Raw genomic sequence first — 22,003 nt, 5'->3', positions numbered from 1 at the left:
AATTCAAAGAAAGTGACTTCAGAGTGCTTAAAAGTTATGTTAGTATTTGCCAAACATCACAAAATTAACATTTGCATGTAGCTCTGCAAAGGAATCCCCAGCAAGAGGGCCTGGCATAGAGCAGTATCTTCTGTTGCCTCACGTAAAGCCTAGTTAACTTCATTTCTCACACTTGCCATATCTGAATAAAGAAGATCCAAATCTACGTTCAAAAGTGGACCGACAGGATCATCTTCTTCATCTTCATCACTTGTTTCTGTATACCCTGGAAATTGAAGCAGAATTTACAGAATTGTTCCAGAAATTTCAGCCCTACTAAGGTTGGAATAATGTAATTTCCTTAGTCTTTCTGATGAGACTGGGAGCAAGTTGAAGCTTCCTTTTGTCACATTTGTCCTATAAATACACAATCGGCTCTGCTACTTTAAAATCCAGTGACAAGTGCCAGATAATTAGATAAAAGTAAAAAAAGAAAGAAAAGACAAGAAGACTTTATAAAACCCACTCAAATCATCCTTTCTATCTGACCCATGCTGGCCCACTAAAAATACTCTCAGAAGTATCCTCCATATTCATAAACAAAGAATCATTTTTCTTCATACTTTAAAAAGCAGTCCTTTGCACAGATGACATTAAAATAAAAGGCCAAAGCAGTTGTTTTAGCATTTTCAGACATTTTTGACAAATGCAAATTTTAAATTCTAAATTAATTTGGTTTATACAGATCCATAAGCTACTGACAGAATATTACTTCTGAGAATCTGATCAATTGTTGCAATGAACACCTGATATGAACAGCATTACATGATGGCTTTAACTTCTATATTCTCTTAATTAAAAAAAATTAATTTCCTTTAAGTAGAATTCTTTATTCCCTAAGTTAGGGCAGAGATCACTAATATTCGACCAAAATTCATATGTACAAGAAAATTACTCTTTCTGGTGGAAAATACACCACAAAGTATTTGTAAGTGTCTTATAACCAGCTCAGCTTCCAGACATACATCTTTAGGCTCTGCTTCTCTTGGAAATTACTCCTGTTTACTGACTGCCTTTAAAGATTGAAGAAACCTGAAAGCAAATGTTTTATCTTCCTGGTATTTGTTTTTGTCCTGCAGAAGTGCTGAAATATTGTTATGCTTGTAACCGCAAAATTTAAGATTGTGGCTACTATAAAAGCAAAATAAACACCCCAAAATGTTCCCAAGATTCAGAAGAAAAGGAGATAAGCAGGACTCATTTTTGTCTGCTCCAGCATTCTAAGGAAAGGATGCCATCTAAACCGCTTAGGCATCTCTATTAGGAAAGCATGGACAACATCACAAAGTACTGCATCCAGCTCTGAGGTCCTCAGCAGAGGGAACACATGGATCTGCTGAAGTGGGTCCAGAGTAGGCCAGTGAAGGCGATCGGAGGGATGGAGAACCTTTCCTATGAAGACAAGCTCCAAGAGTTCAGCCTGGAGAAGAGAAGGCTCTGTGGAGCTCTTTTTACTGTGGCCTTGGAAGAGACTTGCTACTAGGACCTGTAGTCATAGGACACGGGGTAATACTTTTAAAGGAAAGGAGGATAGATTCAGACTAGGTATAAGGAAGAATTTTTTATCATAAGGGTGGTGAAACTCTGGAACAGGTATCCCAGAAAGGTGGTGGATGCTCCATCTCTGGAAGCACTGGAGGTCAGACTGGACTCTCAGAAACCTGATCTAGTTGAAAATGTCTCTGCTTATTGCAGGGGTGTCAGAACAGATGACTTTTAGAAGTCCCAGCCAACCTAAACAATGATTCCACAATTCTGTGATCAGGAACCTAAAGGTTTAATTGCTTAAATTGGCCTAACTTCTACTTTTCTTGTGTCCTGAAAAAATAATCACTTGTTTTTAATGTTGCTTTTTGGCCAACACATCTTTGATCAGGCAAACAACTTTTCCTTATGTTAAAATCTGCAGGAGAAAACGTAGAACTTCAGAAAATTCATTCTGCATCATCTATCATTGTTAATCCTGTAGTACAAAATAGCTTTTGTCTTTATTCTAGTATTCCTACACAGTTATTCAACGCACAGGCTATATAATCCTTGAAAATTTGTTGACTTGTACAAGGAAGAAAAATCACACTCCTGCAATAGCAAATGATATGGTAAGACATAAATTCTTCAAATTCTCAAATTCTTCAGGAGTAACATAAACAAAAAGCTTTTTACCAGAGCCTCTTGGGGATTTCCCATTAAACTTCTTTTCCATAAGGAAGAGTTGTCTCAGCTGTCTTGCAAACATGGCTGGATTATCCCAAGGGATATCAGACACTTCAGAATCACCTCCAACCCTACATCCAGAGCTCTCCAGGAAACCAGAGTCACTCAGCCCAGTCAGCTTCAGGCTTTCAAAAGTAAATACTCTGAAGGCTCTTTCTACTTCAGCCCAACTCAGAAGTTCTAAAAAAGAATTATAATCATTAACTGAAAACGTCCTTACAGCTCAGCAGAAAATAAATACAAGACTATTTAAGTGTATTGTTCTTGGCAACTCTGCAAAAGCCAACACCAATTTCCTTAATGGTACTGGATCAATTTATGTGGGCTCCATTTTACACTGCATTCGAAGCTCAATGCTTCCAAATTGCAAAATTATATGCCTATGTATTAATCCATCTTAAATGAAGTGGTTCCTACACCTGAATACCTTCTGGCTCATTAACTTTATAGAAATGATGTTGATTTTAAAATACTGAGTAGACTTTATCAGGCCAGTTAGCAACTAGCTATTTTCAGTTCATGAAATGTTTCCATCATCTGTAACTTCCCAAAAATATATTAATTTTTTTTTCTTCAGACAGACAGAACTTTACACATAATTTAAAGAGAAGTATGCAAGGTGTAAAGGCAATAATGCATCCTATTTATGCTTGTATGTCCATATAACAATGATAACCATGCAAAGGACTGAAGTTTAAGACAGGTAGTATAATGCCCAGATCACATAAAGAATATCTTCAGTTTGAAGTGTTTTCTCTTTAGGGTGGTTAAGCACTTAAACATGTCATATATCTTGAGAATGTTGGACCCCTCATCTTCTGTTCAAATTAATCATCTCCTTTGATAAAAGCAAAGGCTTTGCTAGTTAAATTACCAGTTAGGAGAGCTTGGCAGTACAGTATGGCCCAATGAGGATCATCAAATTCAACACCTATCAGCTGGAAGACTACAACAATAGTGAATACTTTAACAGCTCACCGTCCAAAACGAACATACCAACAACTAGAAAAAACACAGCGAAGCATAAATTAATCCAACACAGGGAATTCAGGATGAAAGAGCTGGGGAAGTACCTTCAAATCCAGTGCCTTATAAGATAACATGAATGTCACCAAAGGGATTTGGATGTTTATATTTCTTAATAACCTAGAGCAGACTTTTGATACTGACTAAGGGTATTTATGTAGTCTTTGGGATTGTTTCCCAGTGTATGTCACAGTGGCAAGCACACTCCAAGAAAAGGTAACTGCAGAAGTGTTTACGGTTGGAGTAGAGAATATATTCTTGGTTTGATAAAGGGACTGTTACAAAGTAGTTCCATTATTAACACCAACAGCTTACACAGAATACATTCTGAAAGCCGTGTATTGTTCCATAAAAATTGTCTACCTAAGATATAAGTTCTTTACTTCCAAAAGTGAGTTGCTAAATAAACACAGTTTACATCAGTGTCTCTCAAAATACGTTCTGTATTCTAGGACCAAAATTGCCATTTTTACAGCTGTTTTTTTTCCTCAGAGCTAGTAAGTGCTTGTATGCTTGGAAACATAAATAAATAAATTAATTCCAAGATACTTCCAGCTCTCAGTTATGCAATATATAACACTCACACAGCCATTCCCATTAACCATGAAACTGAGGTCTGAAGTTAGGGTTAACTTGTAAGTAGGCTATAATTATATACGAGCAAGAATGTGAAAATGTGAAATTCTGCAAAGCTCCTTTTGGCAGCTTAAAAATCTTGTCTCAAAATTCTTGCTATTTAAGAGGATCATCAACCAGAAATAAAAAGAATGGAAATTATATCAATGAAAATTATTTTACCAGTAGTAAAATAATGCATGAGCTCATGAATTCTGGCCAAGCGTTCAGTGTTGTTTTCAGTTGAAGGAGAGGTGAAATGGATAAGTTCTGTAAGAGGCAGTTTATCCATCATTTCACGCTCAATCTTTTCTGGATTGAAGTTCTCCTGGACCTGGAACAAAAAATCAAAGTACCAAAGTTAAAGTAAACTTTCATACTATTGACTTTCCAAAAATTATGTTTGAATAAAGAAGTCTTTCTACAGCAGAAGACATTAGCATGTTCTTAAGTCAGTTGGACATAAACTTAAATTTGAACATGTGCCCACAGTGTGGTTTTGAATCATGGTGTCAGATACTGTAGGCAAAAAACCATTAGACACATAAGAGAATGACTGACAGCATAATAACAGACATTTGTTAGAAGTTATTTGCCTGTGCTAGCTAGACATAAAAATACAGAAATATGTACTGATCTATTCAGACTGGTAGCAGCTACCTTCCATGTACCTTTCAGCTGCTCTGTGCTAATTTTCATAGTAATGAAATCCATAAACTTATTGATCAGTCTGTGAGGAGAGGCATTCCTCTATATCCAAGGATTTATTTTTTCAGACGTAGTGGTGTCTTTCAGTTTCACTCTTTTTAGTTTTACACATTTACATTATCTTTTTCTTCAACTGCATACTCAAAATATTTGCCCTCTACTCTTTCCTCAAACATTGGGCTATATCCTGAACCTTCTCTTCAGCAAGTATATAAAATACATCAAGTGTATGTCTGCTAAGAGCATCTCTTATGTTGATTACTCAGTCCTTCCTTCTGCTTGAATGCATCCAACGTGTCAAACTTGAGTTGTTTTTGAATACTTCTAATCAATGGTTGTCAAAGTATTCTCCAGGTAATTTGTAATCCATGAAGCCAGGCAGACACACCTTAGCTATGAAATTCTAGAACTGTATTATCCCTTGTGTTATCCTCAGTTAATTCTAAAAGTTTAATGGTAAAACTAAACCTCGTCTTTGGAAAAATACAAGACATTCACAGTGTTTTTTTGATTCAAAAAGTCTAGGAACTGTTACTTTGCAATAGTCCCAAACTATGCCGTCTCTGAATCTTTCTGCCTCAGAATTTGGCAGTATCTTGGTTACACACTATGCTGCAACTATTTAGCTAACCCGAATACATTTCTTGTGTTCATTAATAACTGCTATGTATTTTCTTCTTCTTCTCAACATTTTAGTATTCAGTCTAGTCTCCATGCTAAATCACCATTAGCAAATTAGTAACTCCTTTTCCACAGTATCATCAGTGTTTAACAGCAAATCAACAGTTCTGCAATATCTCTCATCTATGCCAAAGGCTAAACATTCTCATTAATAATGCAAATAGATCACTGAAATCATTATGTTTGTGCTCCATGTTCGTGAGGTGTCCTCCATCAGGACTCATTGCTTCTTAAGTAAACTAAACACATGTTGGTGGGTCCACCTCAGAAGAAAAAAGATCTAGGATATTCCGTCCTGTTTTGCAAAAACACCACTCTTTCCCTTGTAGTGCATTGAGCATTCATTGCCTGTGAACTTTGGAAATATTTACATATAAATAGGTTGAACTGTACCTTCAGCAGGTGCAACCGCTGAGCCAGGGCATCATGGTAGTTAAATAGGAGAGGGTACTGGGGGGTGACAGTCTCTTGTTCAACATATTTAAGAGAAAAGTAGTCATACAGATTCTGTTTAAAAATAAAAGGAAGAGGTATTAAACCCCAAAAATGAGATTCATCATTTTATGTATGAAGTGAATGAAAGACAACACAAACCTTTTTTTCATGCATAGGAAGTGAAAGAGAAGGAAGGATAGAGATTATATGATCTGCAACGGCACGTTGCAGCCCATCTGCCTGAGGCTCTGACACCAGACTCGGTGGTGTAAGGTCTTCTTCACTTGCAATAACCTGGCAAATATAGAGTATGTTAGCTTCTATCACAGTATGACTGCTGCTTAACTTTACCAGAAATACCAAGCAAATCCTGCTATAAGCTAAGCACACATCTATAACTTCTGTCAGGGAAGAAAAGCCTAATTTTTCTCTACAAGCAGCAAAAGTACAATTTTCCAAGTTTGTTTCTGCACAAAACAAAGATCATGGAAAACAGAATTAAATGTTTTTCCTATTGGTTACTCTTGAAAGGATGAGAAGAAAAATATTTCTAACTTGAGATGTTAAGAACTATTAAGGAACACAGGTAATTAAAAACTGATTGTCTATTAGGTGTTAGACTTTGAGTATTGTTACTTGAGTCTATTTTCAGACTAAGTTACAAAAAGTAGAAACCCTGATACTACGCTGAAATTTTACTCCTAAAAGAAGGAGGATTTCCAAATCATGTTGTGCGTCTCTTCAAAATCATAGACTGAGCCTGAACTCAACAGAAGTTAGATTTGTCTAGCACTAGCATTGATGCTCTTATGTTAGGCTTGACCTAAGACCTTTGTACTGAGTAAATCAGCAAAATTGCAGTATCAATAACATTGCTGTAGTACAAGAAAACTTTCTTATTGATTTAGACAAGAATTGCACCTTTCTCCTCATTTGATTATATCTGTAGCCTTCAATAATTAATTATGGAATAACACTATATATATACAGGGTAAGTGCACAATATGAAAGAAAATCAAAGTTTGGAGCTTTGACTCCTTTGTATTGAACCTCCTTGCTCAGAGCCTGAATGCAGAGTCTTATATTTTAGGTTTAAACAGATGGATTTATTGATCTTTGACAATTCATTATATTAAGTCTAGGCTGATATAGCCACAGAAACTAAAAAGAGAGCATTCCCACCTGTTCCAACATGCAGCTCAGCATTAAGGGTACAGAAAAGTACTCCTCAGGAATTTTACTCAGCAAGTCATTGTAATACCTCATTTCCACTGGAAGAAACAGAAGAGAAGTTTCTTCACCTGCTATATTAAGAGATAAAGCATTAAGATATGTTTGTTCAAAAATGCCAATTTATATTTCAAGTCAGTTCTGCAAGCTTCCAGATCAAACAAAACTGGGGGAGCTGTTGACTCTCTCAAAGGCAGGGAGGCCTTGCAGAGAGACCTTGACAAATTAGAGGGATGGGCAATTATCAACCTCATGAACCTTAAAAAGCAGAAGTGTTTGATTCTGTGCCTGGGATGAGACAACCCTGGATGTACAGGCAGACTGGGAATAAGATGCTGGAGAGCAGCACCACAGAAGGGGACCCAGAGGTCCTGTTTGATGGGAAATTGAGTATCAGCCAGCCATGCCCTGGCAGCCAGGAGGGCCAAGTGTGTCCTGGGGAAGCATCAGGCCCAGCATTGCCAGCTGGGCAAGGGTGGGGACTGTCCTGCTCTGCTCTGCATGGGGACAGCCTCATCTCAAGTCAAGGGAATTTTAGTTTGGGCATTAGAGAAATTTTTCACCCAGAGGGCGCTTGGGCTGGAACGGACTCCCCAGGAAAGTGGTCACAGTATCAAGCCTGACAGTTCAAGACCTTTGAAAATGGTTTCGGACACATGGTGTGATGTCCTGTGCAGGGCTAAGTTGGACTCTCGTGAGTCCCTTCCAACTCAGAACATTCTGTGAAGCTTCAGACAATATTTATTAAAAAGACTCTAACAGAGTTAGAGATGGAACAAAATTACTGAGATCTTTTAAATCTGACTGTGACAAGGAACAGATAGAAAACATGATTTTCTAAAGAACCTGGCTATCACCACTTAGACACTTCCACAATGCATTCACCAGGATACACAACATCTTCACCTCACTGCACAAATCATTTTGAGGACTTGTGCTGTCAGATGAATGAATGGTTTGACAGAGTGAACAACTACAGATGGATGTTTTTTATCCTTTAAACATACTCCCTGACAAAACTACTGTTGGCAGAATTTCTTCTGGTTTCCCTTTTTTCTTTGTAGGTGTCACGGGTGGTACTGGTGTTGGCTGCTCCTAAGAGAACAAAAGTTAACATTAAAAAATTAGAAACCATAATACAAATGAGTATTGCACAAATGGGTGGGAGAACTTAAGTTCATTTAGCTTTGGTTACTCACCCTAGACTACATGCTAAACTTTTACATGGAAAAAGATAATAAGAATGTAGTGTATGTTCTAATAAGCTACTTTCTTCTGCCCACTTAGGCTTTTGCCTACTATGAATAAAATAAAGAAATTGATCTTGCATAGAACTAATAATATTCTTTTTGACTGTTCACAGATCTGCAATATTGCACAGTAGTTCTGTGCAGGCATATTGATTTTTCAGACAAAAGAATGTATCATCAGACACTATTTAAGAAATTCTTACATCTGTGACACTTTATGCCTGTAGGATCCTTCCAATTTCCTTTTTCTGTTTCCTCAATGCTCAGCTATTTTCCCCCCATTTTTGGGGGGTTTAAAATGCAGAAGACAAAAATAAAAATTTCATTCACTGAAAATTACTCAGAGTGTGACGATTCAAGGTGAATTTTTGAGTCAAAATTAAAGATAGTAATTCTACCCTATAATTAGTTATTCCCAACAAGGAGAGAAGGCTCTTGCCTCAGCTTCAGATGGTTGCGTTGATTTGCTCTCTGGTAACAGAGACACATTAAAAAACTTGGTGTTTTCCAAGTAGTTACAATGCTGTCTTCTCCAGTCCAGGCAGTCATACATCAAACAAGCAATGTGTTCAAACAGCACAGTACCAAATGCAAGCTATGAGAGAAAATCAGATACAAAGGACAAAGTGTGCATATAAAGGTGTCATAACTTAGTGACAGGAGTCAGTAGCTCTTTAACCAGCAGATCTACATCTGTTTATGGATTCTCCAAAAGACTTTCTCTTCACCAATTCAATATGTTTTATAGAATTGTTCTAAAATCTGCTTAATTTTATTTGCTTCTAACACTGCCACAGCACTGTATGGACTGTATATTGCCAAAGTGCTTTAGTTGTTATAAAGTCTAACTTGTCTTAACCGTAACTGTTCAAGGTCTGCTGCCTTGCAGATGGAACTTATGGGGTTTTTTTGTATGGGAAGGAATGGGAGAGGAAAATTAAAGTATTTTGTAATATGTGTATGTTTTTCCTAGTATCAACCTGCAGTATATGTACAAGCTCAATCATTTCCCTGCCCTGGAAGGATAAAAAAATAAAACCCCAACCAAGTAATTAATATAATCTCATATTATTTTCTTTCTTTCTGTTGCCCTTTCAAAACAAAGAAAGCCTCTAGAATGGCATTCTGAGCTCTACAGTTGTTAGTGAAGGAATGTCAGCATACTGCCCAAATGTCCAAAGGGAGAGTGCTGTATCTGCAAAAGTCTGACAAGGAAACAGTCATGGTTCTTGAGGTCATGTACTGTGGTTTTCACCAAAGCCTGGGAGGAATAAAAAGAATAGCAGCTGCTATTTTAAATATTAAATGTTTTTGTACAGATACCAAAACCCTGTTGGAGACCACATGAAACACTCAAGTTTCAGCAGTTTTAATGGATGTATTCTTCCCCTGTACATCCTGGACTTTGTGGAAAGGATGGAATTATTTAAACTTTTAGACAATTCCTGTAAAAAGCACTATTCTGAGTGATTCTTTCACTTTCGTGAAAGTAGGGCAAGCCTCAAGAAGTTTGCCTCTAAGAGGTGGCTAACAGCATTGAATGTCTAAATTTTAAGTTTTCTAAATAAAACACAGCGAAGAAGCACAGCTGGCATTAGGCACTAGGAAAAACAACAAACCCTTAAGAAGTATTAAGCACCTGCTCTCATCAACTCAGTGCCTCTTTATGATGCTGGGAAACAGGCAATCCCAAATCACTGATAACTTATGGAATACTTGTCTCCATTTTCATAACACTGAAAGACTAGAAAAGACACTTGGGAAAGAAATTCTATTAGCGAAAACAGAGTGTTCATGAATATACTTGCACCTTTGTTTTCCCAATTCAGTATTTCTGAAGAATGGGTTAGTATAACACCTTTTCATCCATATATTTATTAAGGTATCACTAAAGCCCATAAAAGTTTTGTATAAAATATTAGAGTGTTTTCAATGCACAGTCTTTAAAACAAGATTTTTTACAAAGTCATAAGTAACAAAACCCAGTGCTACTCAAAGGGATCCAAGCAAAGTTTAGTATAATTATAATTTTGTAATTCAATTTGCCTGGTCTCTCCTCAGGATATATATGCTTATCAAAAGTTTTTCAAGTTTAACCAATAGTGACTCTTCAACAAAGAAAATATTTTTGAATATATTTTCCTTTCTAAAGATCTCAAATCTGACAGCAGAGACTACTTGTAGTATCCAGTACTCTGTCATTTTTATATTAATATCCAACATTTTGTCCCAAGAATTTTCTTGCTGTGTATCTTGCACTTCAGAGATGCAGTAAGCTTGGACTCAGAGATTCTCCAGCAAGTCCACAAGAACAGACTTACTCTATCCACCTATGATTTCAGAACTTAATATGCTCCCCACCTGTTTCTTAAAAAACTTACAAGTTTTCTTACTTCTGTAGGGCTCATGAAATTATAACTCAAATCTGTTGAAATCTGTTTCAGTGAAAGATTTTTTTTCCTTTATTTCAGCTATAATATAGGTGTTTGCAGGATATTAAAAAGTAGAAACAGTCCCTTGTAACATGTGATTATAGGGAAGATAAAAACTGTTTTCCCAAAAGAGGCTTGGCACAGTAAGATTATACAAAGAGTATAATGATAAGTAATATTATAAGTAGCAAGCCTACATGATTCCACAATTATGGAAATTTTCAGTGAATGCTTTGGAAACCACTGTGAATTGTTTGTATACAGAATCTACTGTACTATAAATAAGGGTTAGAAGAATGTAATTTAACCCTAGAATGTCCTTTAATCCTAATAATACAGACTACAAATACAGTAGGTTAAATTATAGCATGTTGCCTTACCTTATTTTGCTTTAGCAGTTTGTATTTTTTTACTGCTGACATTGTAGACTGAAAAATACTTGACTTTTTTACCTCCACTATACATGAGAATCTTGGATGGAAAAAATTCCTAATGACTCACTTTCTCCTTCAGTGCCTGGTAATAGTCCTGACTCAGCAGGCTATAATGAGTAATAAGTTAGAGCCATGTTTTGGACAAAAAGAAGCAGTACTGAGTATGATAAAACAATATAATATATCAAAAAGTATTCTTGCATTCAGCCAATTTTTCTCATGTGACTATTCTGAGGTGCAGGAAGTAGACCTGATGTTATGAGGACAAAAATATAACTTCTGTGTTATTTCATGCATACATATGACTCTTGAATGAGATGAAAACTGGGTCTATAAAGATGCTGAATAAATTTAAAACTATTTTACAAATTTTTTGCTGTGGCTACAATATTAAGAAACTCCAAATCAGGCATTTTTATTCAAAGGAGTCCTTGTAAACAAATGCTGAATAAAATGGTTGGATATACAGGAAATAATTTTTGTTTAAGATTACAAATGTACTAACTACTGTGGTTCTGTTTCAGAGAAGACTTGAGATTAAATTCCTAAAGTGTTCTTAAAAGTTACAAATCCTAAAGCATGTCATGCACTGTAAACACAGAATGTACTGACCAGCTTTTCACTGTCTGACCAGTCAGGGGGAAAATCACTTTCCTTAACTAGGTAATGAAGCCTGGCAACATCAAAGAGACTTGATCCATGCTTTCCACTGTTCAGAACGGGCTCCAGGAATTTCCAAAATGTTTCCAGGTCTTTGTTAGCTTCATCTTCCTTTCTTTTCACCGCTTCTACATCTAAAATACATAAGTATTTGACCAATCATGGTACAATGTCTCCCTTCAACATAAAGCATGAATCATGTACAAGTATTCCCTAAGTATTGTTAAAATATTTCTATCCTCAGAGTCTCAGCAAATATCTGACACTCAACTTCGGGATTAAAATATACCCCCACTTATAACTTGCCATCATTTTCTATTCCAAGTACAGTCATTGGTCCTGAAAGAAACCTGTGGGGGTCATCTGGTAAAACTCCTCTGCTCAAGCAGGGTCACCAAGAGCAGATCACCCAGGACCATGTCCAGATTGAATTTGAGTAGCTCTAAGAATGAAGACTCCATGACCTCTCTGGGCAATCTCTGACAGCATTCAGTCACCCTCACAGTAAACAAGTGTTTCTTTGTCTTCAGGTTTCAGTTTTGTTGAAAAACCCCATATTTCAGTTTTGTCATTGCCTCTTGTCCTGTCACTGAAAAGCGCCTGGCTTCCTTTTCTTTGCACATTCCTTTCAGACATTTATACACATTGATGAGCTCCCTCCAGGCTCTTTCTTCTCCAGAATAAACGTTCCCAGGTCTTTCAGTCTCTCCTCATATGAGAGATGCTCCAGTCCTTTGAACATACTTGAGGTCATTTGATAGACTCTCTCTGGTAGCTCCATATCTCTCCTGTACTGAGGAGTCCAGAAATGGACACAGAACTAACACCAAGTGTGGCCTCACCAGTGCTGAGTGCAAAAGAAAGTTCAAATCCCTTGACATGATGCAGCCTTGGACACCATTATCCTTGCCTGCTACAAAGGCACAGTGCTGGCTCACGTGCCACCAACCCCTAAGTCCTTCTGTGCAGAGCTGCTTCCAGCCAGTCTGCTCCCACCATGAACTGGTGCAGGACTTTCCTTTAGTGACTCACTAAAGATGTTCAGCTGGACTCATGCCACCAATCCCCTCTGATACCCTCTAAGCCAGGACATTCAGCCACTTTTCAATTCAACTCAGTGTTTGCTTATCCAGCTTCTTTATGAGAAGACATAAGGTCTTACTGAGTCAGGGCAGACAATATTCACTGCTCCCTCCTCCTCTACCAAGACAACCATTTTGCCATAGAAAGTTGGTTAAGAATGACTTCCATCAGCAAATTCACGCCAAATGACCAATTCTTTGTCCTTCGTGCGCCTGGAAATGTTTCCAGGATTAGCTGTTCTATCATCTTCCCAGAGACTGAGAAGAGTCCAAGCAGCCTTTAGATTCCTGAGTCATTCCTGCCATTTCTGAAGATAGGAGTGACGCTTTCCTCCAGTCTTCAGGCATGTTTTCCAATTGCCATGTTTTTCCAAAAGTAATTGACAGTGGCCTTGCAGTGACATCACAGCCAGCCGCTCAGTATGCCTGAGTGAATCCCATCAGGTCCCATGGACTTATGTGTGTCCAGTTTGTTTAAGTACTCCCTAATCAGGTCCTTTTCCACCAAGAGGCTTTCTCCAAACTTCCACCCTATGACTGGGGCCTGAAAACTCCAAAGGTCATTCATGATCACAACCACTTTTTCTTTTTTCTAGGTCCTTTAGCCAGTCCTTATAGGGAGGCTGTTTGCTGGTTTGAATAGAGTTTATTGATATCTTTCTTGTACTGCAGAGTTCATAATTCTATTCTCATGACAGCCAAGTAGCAGGGAATAGCCACCTCCCTTGACCTGCTGGCTATGTCACTACAGCTCAGGATAGCCAGCCATCACTGATGACACATATTTAGCTTGCTGTTTACCAGCATCCCAGTTCAAGAAAGGTGTTACAGCCTGGGGACAGCTGAGTACAATTACAGGGCATTATGCTGTGGTATATTCTTCTGTGACTGAGGCCATATTTCCAAAGCAGCCAACTCTCCACTCTCCTTGAAAATCCCAAATGAGCCAAATTTCTTATCAGTACACTTCCTAGCAATTCACAGAAGTGTGCATTTGATAAAATGTTGTGCTTTGGTGACAACTGTGCCTGCAAATTCTGCTTGCTTAGTCAGTCCCTCTTTCTATTGTCCAGTTTTTGCACTGGCACACCATTTGGTTTGGTGGCAAACCAATGACAATGCAAGTTAGGCACTGGCAAACACAGCTGCTCAAAGGTAGCATGCACAAACACAAGGCAAGGCATGCAAAAAAAACACAGCCAGAACAGTCATTCTCTGGATATAAAATTATCTTCTTTCTACATATTTTTTTTTAAATTACCAGATTACCTGCAGATGAAATAGAGGATCGTCTTTGAAGTTTAGTTGCTCCTAAGTATATCTGCAATGGTGTGTAATTCTCAGAAGAAATTTGAATCACACTTGAAATGTTAATCCCAAGGTCAGTCAAGACAAGCAACAACTGAAGATTAGGGAAACCCAGAATGATAAAGTAATGATGAGCACCATCATCTGGTTCATCATCTGTTCAAAACACAACAAAACCAGATTAGAGTAAGAACATTCATCAGCTAAACAAAATAAAGTTTATACATGACTATATGGGGTAATGCAAATGAAGGTCAGATAAACAGTTCTTTTATAATCTTATTGGGAAATTACATACAAATTCAAAAATTAGGTGCATAAAACTCAGTTCTGCACCAAACCATGTAGAACACAGCAGGAAGGCTACAAGTCAGAAGTAATAATTGTTTGGAGAAGGACCAGGAGAAAAATTGCAGAAGCCGATCATAATCGGAATGCTGTAACAGCATTTCTGTAATTGCTCCTCTCAAAGGAGTTTAGTGTCAGGACATACCCACATGCTCTAATGGTAGTTTCAACTATCCCATTTCATCCTGCATAAAGCTGGACATGGAGCATACACAGAGTAAGTTACTGTGTCTTACATGAAAGATTACCCAAGTCATAATAATTTCAAAGGATTAGCTGCAGGTATCAGCTGACTCACTGCTGACTCCTCCCTACCCAGCAGGTTCATGTTCACTAGATGTACTTCTTGGCAAAATCATCAGCAGCTGGTAATACCAGCTCACATTAGGCCTTTGGCAGGGGCATATCTAAATGCATGTTAAAATGCAGATGAGAAGTTTCACTGAGTGCCTGTTCTATTTGGGCTTATCAATCATGTAGAAATATGCATAGCAACATTTCAGTACCAAAGCAAAAGGTTAAGCATGATATAAGTAGAAATGAACTCTCTAGAAGCTCTAGAGTTGTGTGGTTTCTTTTTATGCCTTATGGAGAAATACAGGTAGTAAGACAGGTATCAGATGATTTAATTCATCCTAAGCTAACAGAAACTGCCTGCTGAATGTCCTGTATCTCTCCATCAATGCTGAAAACACATAGAGTTAGTGCAGACAAACCTGCACTAAAAGCAAACCCCAGGTTTATACTCTATTTAGCATTAAGATTCTTTCTTATGCTTACTAACACATCACATGCCAAAGTGTTTCACTGACTCCTCAGCTCATGGGACTCATTTATCCAAGGAAGGAAAAAAGGTAGCCTGGCACTGACATCTGCCTGTGCTCCGATACATGGCCAGGGCTGTGCAAATGCTGCTACCACCTGGAGCAGCAGGCTCTCTGTTGCTTGTAATATTACCTAAATATACAATAACATGGAAATAGAGAGACTGACTGAGGAAGCAGTCCAGCATGTATATTGCATAAAGCAAAAAATCAAAACTAGTAGAAAACTAGCTTAATATTTCACTCCTAGTCCTGAAACTGAAGTCCAAAAATTAAAGTCTCAGTTACTGCAAGAAGAAAAGACATAAGCACATACTGAACATTAATAATTGTTTTAAAAGAAGAGAGGTGTCTGCATAGTCACTTACAGAGATCAAAAAATTCCAATATATACATGCTGAAGACTGCTTGCCATTTGAAAATTATAATTATGATTATGCTAATAATCATGACAAGTGGATAACCATCAGTGAGTTCTAATTATCAATGACTAGTTCATATGCAAAAGAGGAAAGACATCAATGCAAGTAGTCTCGAGAATACTCAAAAGAAGAAATGTTTAATTTCAGAAAGGTGACAATGGGATGAAAAATAAAATGACTGCTGGCTATCAGAAACAGATATAGGCTGTCTTTGAATTTAAGGCATGGTCCTTTTTTTTTCCTTTCTTTTTATATATACCTTTTTTATATTAAAACAAATATAAAGAGGAGAAGCTTAGATTGGATGTTAGGAAATTTTTTTCACTGACAGAATTGATCTATCATCTCTGTTTTAAATTACAGTATAAGGAGAAAGCCACCTTCAGATACTGACACATTTAGTTATTCTGAAATCTTGCTGTAGGATAAGTTTTCTGTAGGATTTGTTTAGCTATTTTCTTTTCATCTTACATATGCCCAAACATTTTGATGTTAACATGCCACATATAATTCATCTGTATTTTACTTCTTGAACTGCACAATCCCTTCTAACACTGAGCAGAACACAGTGCCCTCTTCAAATGCAAAGTGGCAAAGCTTTGATATTGCCAAATAGATCTTGACTTTTCAACATGGAACAAAGCAAAGTACTTCAAAGGTTGATCAGGACTATATCATCATATTTTACATACCAATGTATTTGTCTTTCACTTCTACTTGTCCTCGTTGTTTCAATTTGGTGTCTTTTTTAACAGAGGGTGCTGCCACTGACTTTTTTCCTTTACTATCTTTTCCAGATGTCTTACCAGGAGGTTTAGCCTTTTCTTTTTCTTTTTCTTTTTGCTGCTGTTGTGCCTGACAAGACAAATAAATGAAGTTCTCATTATAGCCTTTGTGCAGAACAAAAGTCAGACTGTTGTAAAACTTTAGGTGTTCAATTTTTAAAGCACTTTTCCCTCTCAGCTGCTACAATATTCACATGATGGATCTGTCTTGCACACCCTGCTTTTTCCTACTTAAACACATCATTCAGTTATTTATATGCTTTTACTCAGTCATAATGCTAAGACTTCACATTAAAAAGGAACTGAAAGAAGTAGTTAGACAGTATATTCATCAAACTAACAAAATGTATATGGGTAGGAAGGTGAGTAAAAAATCCCTGTGTCTTAGTTACTTCCACTACAGCACTTTCATCAACCAGAAGATTCCTTGTATGAGGGGAAATATAATAAATATTCAATATCTGTTAGTATCTTTAACATCTCTGTTAACACTCTTGACTATAGTGCAAACTTGGTACCAGTACTATTTTTCTTTGATGCAAGTATCTGTCAAATGCAAACTAGAACTAAGAGTTGTGCGTTCATTTCACACAGGATATTACTCAGTCATTCTCATTATTTTCGAACAAAAACACCTATATAAAGCTCTTCCCAGTAACTTAAGAGTACAGGATGAAAAAAGATTTTGTAAGTATCCCAAAGTCTCATACTATAAATCCAAAAAATCGAGAATTGGTCTAAAATTAAAACAATCAAAAAATATTAAGCTAAAGTAGGTTCTATAGAGCAAGAAAGTCTCCACCTTATTTTTGCCCACCAGAAATACTACATTCGAACTATGCAAAGAATACATTCCAGGATTATAAAGCTACATTAAATAAAATAAAAATATTAACTTAACTTATAGTTACAGTCCTGCTGATGTCACTTCAAAGGCTATTAAAGCAATTAGGAAAGCGCTTCGTGCAAAAGATAGAGGGCTGTTAAGTCTATATAGTAGCTTCATAGATCCAGTTGGAATGATGCCTTAAGTTTTAGCTTTCATATTTTCTAGATTCTGTACTGCATTAGTATATAACTCTGACCTTCATATCAAGTGCTGGCAAGCCCTCTTCACAGTTTAGTTAGAGAAAACAATCCTTTTTCAGGATGAGAACGAAGGACACTGTTGCAGTTTCAGGCCCAAGAAGTACAAACAACAGTGAATTGAGGAGAGCAAACTGGGAGGATGGGACTTCACTGAAGCTGTAATTGGACAATTAATCCCATGTAAATGGACCAAAAGTTATAAAACTGTGAAAACTCGTGATCTTGGGTGGAGCTTTGGCCAGGCTCTTGTACTGCCCAAGGTGTGTCCTATAAAGGCCGTTTAATAAATATCTTTTATTCCTTTTACACTATCCAGCCTCTGTTTCAGATTGTCTCTTTAGGCATCAGAAAAGCAGACTTTCCAGCTGTGGAAGTTTTACTTCAAATTCAAAATCAAAACAGAAAAACTTTTCCTGCTTTACCTTTTCTTCCTAATTTTCCTTTCTGTAAAATTTAGAAATGTCTTCAACAGATTCTTGAAACTATTTCCACTGTGTAATGAAGGATTTGGAGGCTTTCATTATTTTCTTTCAAATTTGTTCTACCTTTGACATTTCAAATTAAATTTTTGATAGTACTTCTTTGAATTCTAAACTGATGAACACACCAAACAGATGAAACAACCATCATGCCACAAAGTTCACAACCAACTTCCTCTATTGCATCTGCATCATTTTAAGTAATTCTTGAATAAGCAGAGACATTTCTGAACTTGCCAGAATTCCAACAAACACTACTTGACCTTAACACTTTAGAAAGTAAAAGCCTCTCCTTTCTTGAACTCTTTCCTTTTCCTTTCAATGTCTTATTTCTCCTTCCCTACAAGGTGCAGCTTTTTCTGGAGTTTCTAATAATCCACTAACTTCTGCAATTTTGTCATTTTAAGCTTCACATTACAAAATTTTACTACCTCAAACAGTTTTCTCATTCAGAGACACCTCTTCTGCATAATATTTTAAATACATGTGTCAATTTATGACAAGCTCCTGATCCGAATGACATACAAAAAATTCCTAATGCCTTATTTTTAGATATTTACATGTTATATTAGTTCTGCTCATCCATTCTATTAACTAGTATCTATTAAAAAATCCCAAGGACAGATATGTTTGCTTTCTGAGAACTGATTTGTGAGTAAAATCCTGCTTTCAACACCCAGATTGTTGGCAACAGAACTTGCATTGTACAAGCTAGTTGGAAAGGATTAAAAAATTTATGGTGGCCAATTTAGAGATTGAACTCTAAATTAGAAGTCAGTTTCTGCCCATTCTGTAGTCCAGAGCATCCTCATATCCAAGAGCCTTCAAATTCTTGACTCTGTCCTTCTTGTTTTTGCCTCTCACACACTGATATAGATACAATTCAAAGGAGGTGACAACTTTTGCAGACAGTTTAGCTAAAACGGGGAAGTAACTGTAAGTGCCAGACCCTTCAGCTTTCAACATTGACTATCCTCAAATTAACCAGGGAAATAAAATTACAGTTACAAGACTAATTTTGCCAAATCAAAGCTCTAAAGACTCCATTTTAATATTGAAGTGCCATCAAATTTTAAATTTTTGTTTGTCAGTTTACTTACAAGAATTGACTGCTGCCTAAGAGAAAAGCCATTTTTTCTCAATTCACTATTAACAATCTATTCTATAGCTTCAGCCTCTCAATTTCTTTTCAGATTGAAAACACATTAATTTTCCCATATTCTTCATATACTTCTGTCATTTAAATTATCATGTCCTGATAAACTGACTTCTGTGGGAACAAGGCACAATTTTAATGAATCACCTAGCATTTAATGTTTTTGTGATTCATCCACCAACTACTACCACAAATAAAACCGTTGATAAAGAAATTTACAGACTTTCCAGCTATACAAAATCCATTAAACTATTTTCTGCTTGCATCTTTAACATGCCCAGACTGCTTAGGTCTCCATGTCATCACACTCCACATTATAGTTTTTGATCAATTAACAGGGTAAACTTACTGCAGTAATTATATGACTTTCTGCTAATTAACTGACTTTCTTCAGTTTCATGAATGTTGGAAAAGGACTATAGCAATACCAACTGTTCAGTAAGTTGTTGAAATGTACCACTGACAACTCCAAAAGTTGCTAGAAATAAATTAGAGGTATGATCTATGGTTCTGTGCAAGCTTGGTGAAATTTCTCCTAGAACACATATGCAATCTGTTCAAGACAATCTTGGAGCTAGTAGTGACACCCTTGAAGACAAATGGAAGCAAGTTTTGGGAACACTGGAAAATGTGGCACCCAGTTCTGAGAAGCAGACTTCAAAATATGTACTGTTTTGAAAGAGTTCAGGGGAGAGGAACATGCACAATAAAAAACAACCAGGACACATATTTGGGTTTGTTTAGTTAAATATGTAATAGATTCCTGTAGAATGAACTGTAACGTTGTCCCCATACACAGGGAGAATTGAAACAGATTTAAATGAGAGTAGGGTTGGTAGGATCAGAAACGTTTTTCAAATGCATGTGTTACAGAGATAGTACTGATTAACATGGAAAAGCAAAGACACAGCACTGGAAAGTTTCAAGAAAAGGTTCAACAAACATCTGCCAGGAATAGTTTATATAAATAATATACTGCCTTAGTGCCAGAGGATGGAAGAGATAACTTCTCCAAGTTCTCTCCAGAGAGGAGATTCATTACAAGAACTCTGTCATTGTCTGCTCTGTGTCTATTCTTGATACCTCCCAAGTTACAACCTCTCCTCTACCCTTACTTTAGCAGGGATACATTCAGCAAAAGCCTGTTCCTAGCTCTGTTATCTATTGGTCCTAAGACTCAGCTAAGCCATTACCAGCTCTCACTCTAGCAAAGACTTCTTCCAAAATATTTTTATTCTCTTTTTTTCCCAATGTTCTGGCATTTGAGTAATTGAGAACTTCACTCACAAAATTCAATCAACTGAAAAAATATTTCTAATCACACTTCTGTTTAATTACAGCTCTAGAAAGCCAAATATGAGAAGAAAGCTGAATTTATGGAAGCAACACGAGAACAGAAGTGTCTTCAAAAATGTAATGTTCCTAGGGCATACTATAGTACCTTCTTTTCCTCTTCTCTTCTGTTCAGGTCCTTCTGTTTGAGACAAAGCAATTGAAATTTCAACAGCTTTCCCATTAGTGTTACAGGAATTTCTTCACCCTGGTCTAGAAAGGCTTTGGCTAATTCTGTCACCTGCAAAGGAAAAAAGAATCACAACAAAACTACTACTCGCATAGTTTTAATACTGCACTCCACTCATATTTACTTGCATGCTGAAATGAGGAAGTGCTATCTCACATTGTACTGTGTGTGGGTCAAAATGGCCACATTTCCAGAAAAAAACAACATATCAGTAAGACACACCGTTGTTCTTCAGTTCCAAAGACCTCAAATAAAGTTATATCAGCTATAGCATGAGATAAAATTAAAACAAAAAAAAATTCTATGATTTATGAGAAAGTCAACAGACACAGAGTTCTCACAGGCAAATGTAATTTTCTTTAGGTTTTAAACAAAGAAACAACATTAAGCAACTGTATATTATAAAGTAATAAATTAAAAAGCACATAACAGATAGCAAAGCAAGGGGACTAGTTCACAGCACTGTTTACAAAGTGACCAGTGTCTGAGGGACTAGCCCTAAATGAAAGATAAAAACGTCTTGAAGGGAATTTGAGAGGGTCTGTCTTGGTGAAAACACACCCCCTCCCTGTGTAATTCTGATTCTGTTGGTATGCAGCCTAATTGGGGTGAAATAAGGCTATTGAGTTTTCTTAGGGTGATGACAGCAGCGGGAACATACAGCTGCATTGTCCAGATGTGTGGCATTGACAGGCTGTTTTATGACTATGTTTTTTACAGCTTGTTTCCACTAAATTTCATACAACTCACTAACATCTGTGCCGTTTTCCTTGGAGCCTCATAACCACTTTATTTACTGCGAAAAAAATAAAATAACATAAAAATACTGTTAAAAAGTTGTTATATGTTTCTTTTCACTTGTGCTGTGTCTGTAATAAAGTTCACCTATGTAGGAAGCGCTGCTGAGGAATAATATAACCATAATATTTTCTTACTTTTGTTTTTAAGCAACCATCAGCTTTATTTATAACCATGGCCTGAATTAGGTGTTACTCAAATGTTCTGACATGTTTCTCTTTTCTCCTCATGGAGCAATTACAGTTGGGCACATATGGTGTCAATTTTGCTGGCTAACACCGAGACAATGAAGGTGCACACTGCATCTCACTGAACTGTGTCTTGTCTAATACAAACACCACCATTAGCTTTGAGCTTCCATAGATTCTTGCCTAGTTTAGAAATTTTCACTTTTCACCTAAATGTAGCCACTAAAATGCTTCTCTGAATAAAGCAAAGCTAAGTCAGAATCTAGACTATTTTGTGC

At 36.9% G+C, this 22,003-nt stretch overlaps 1 protein-coding gene across 1 annotated transcript in view; it reads right to left on the bottom strand.

Moving 5' to 3' along the window:
• The window catches only part of SPAG17 (sperm associated antigen 17), an 86,404-nt gene that overhangs the window by 44,396 nt on the left and 20,005 nt on the right, over nucleotides 1–22,003 (bottom strand). The window contains exons 4-15 of the mRNA XM_066341189.1: nucleotides 20,659–20,790; nucleotides 16,401–16,563; nucleotides 14,076–14,270; nucleotides 11,677–11,858; nucleotides 8,638–8,793; nucleotides 7,956–8,043; nucleotides 6,901–7,022; nucleotides 5,878–6,012; nucleotides 5,677–5,790; nucleotides 4,078–4,228; nucleotides 2,203–2,433; nucleotides 177–265 (exon numbers count right to left, since the gene is read on the bottom strand). Of these exons, the coding sequence (XP_066197286.1) occupies nucleotides 177–265; nucleotides 2,203–2,433; nucleotides 4,078–4,228; nucleotides 5,677–5,790; nucleotides 5,878–6,012; nucleotides 6,901–7,022; nucleotides 7,956–8,043; nucleotides 8,638–8,793; nucleotides 11,677–11,858; nucleotides 14,076–14,270; nucleotides 16,401–16,563; nucleotides 20,659–20,790 (1,758 nt within the window). The remainder of the gene's footprint in view (nucleotides 1–176; nucleotides 266–2,202; nucleotides 2,434–4,077; nucleotides 4,229–5,676; nucleotides 5,791–5,877; nucleotides 6,013–6,900; nucleotides 7,023–7,955; nucleotides 8,044–8,637; nucleotides 8,794–11,676; nucleotides 11,859–14,075; nucleotides 14,271–16,400; nucleotides 16,564–20,658; nucleotides 20,791–22,003) is intronic.

The sequence above is a fragment of the Sylvia atricapilla genome, chromosome 2 (genome assembly GCF_009819655.1).
Source record: "Sylvia atricapilla isolate bSylAtr1 chromosome 2, bSylAtr1.pri, whole genome shotgun sequence".
In the NCBI taxonomy this organism is placed as follows: domain Eukaryota; kingdom Metazoa; phylum Chordata; class Aves; order Passeriformes; family Sylviidae; genus Sylvia; species Sylvia atricapilla.
The sequence above is the reverse complement of the archived record's forward strand: the minus strand, read 5'-3'. Positions and strand labels throughout refer to the sequence as shown.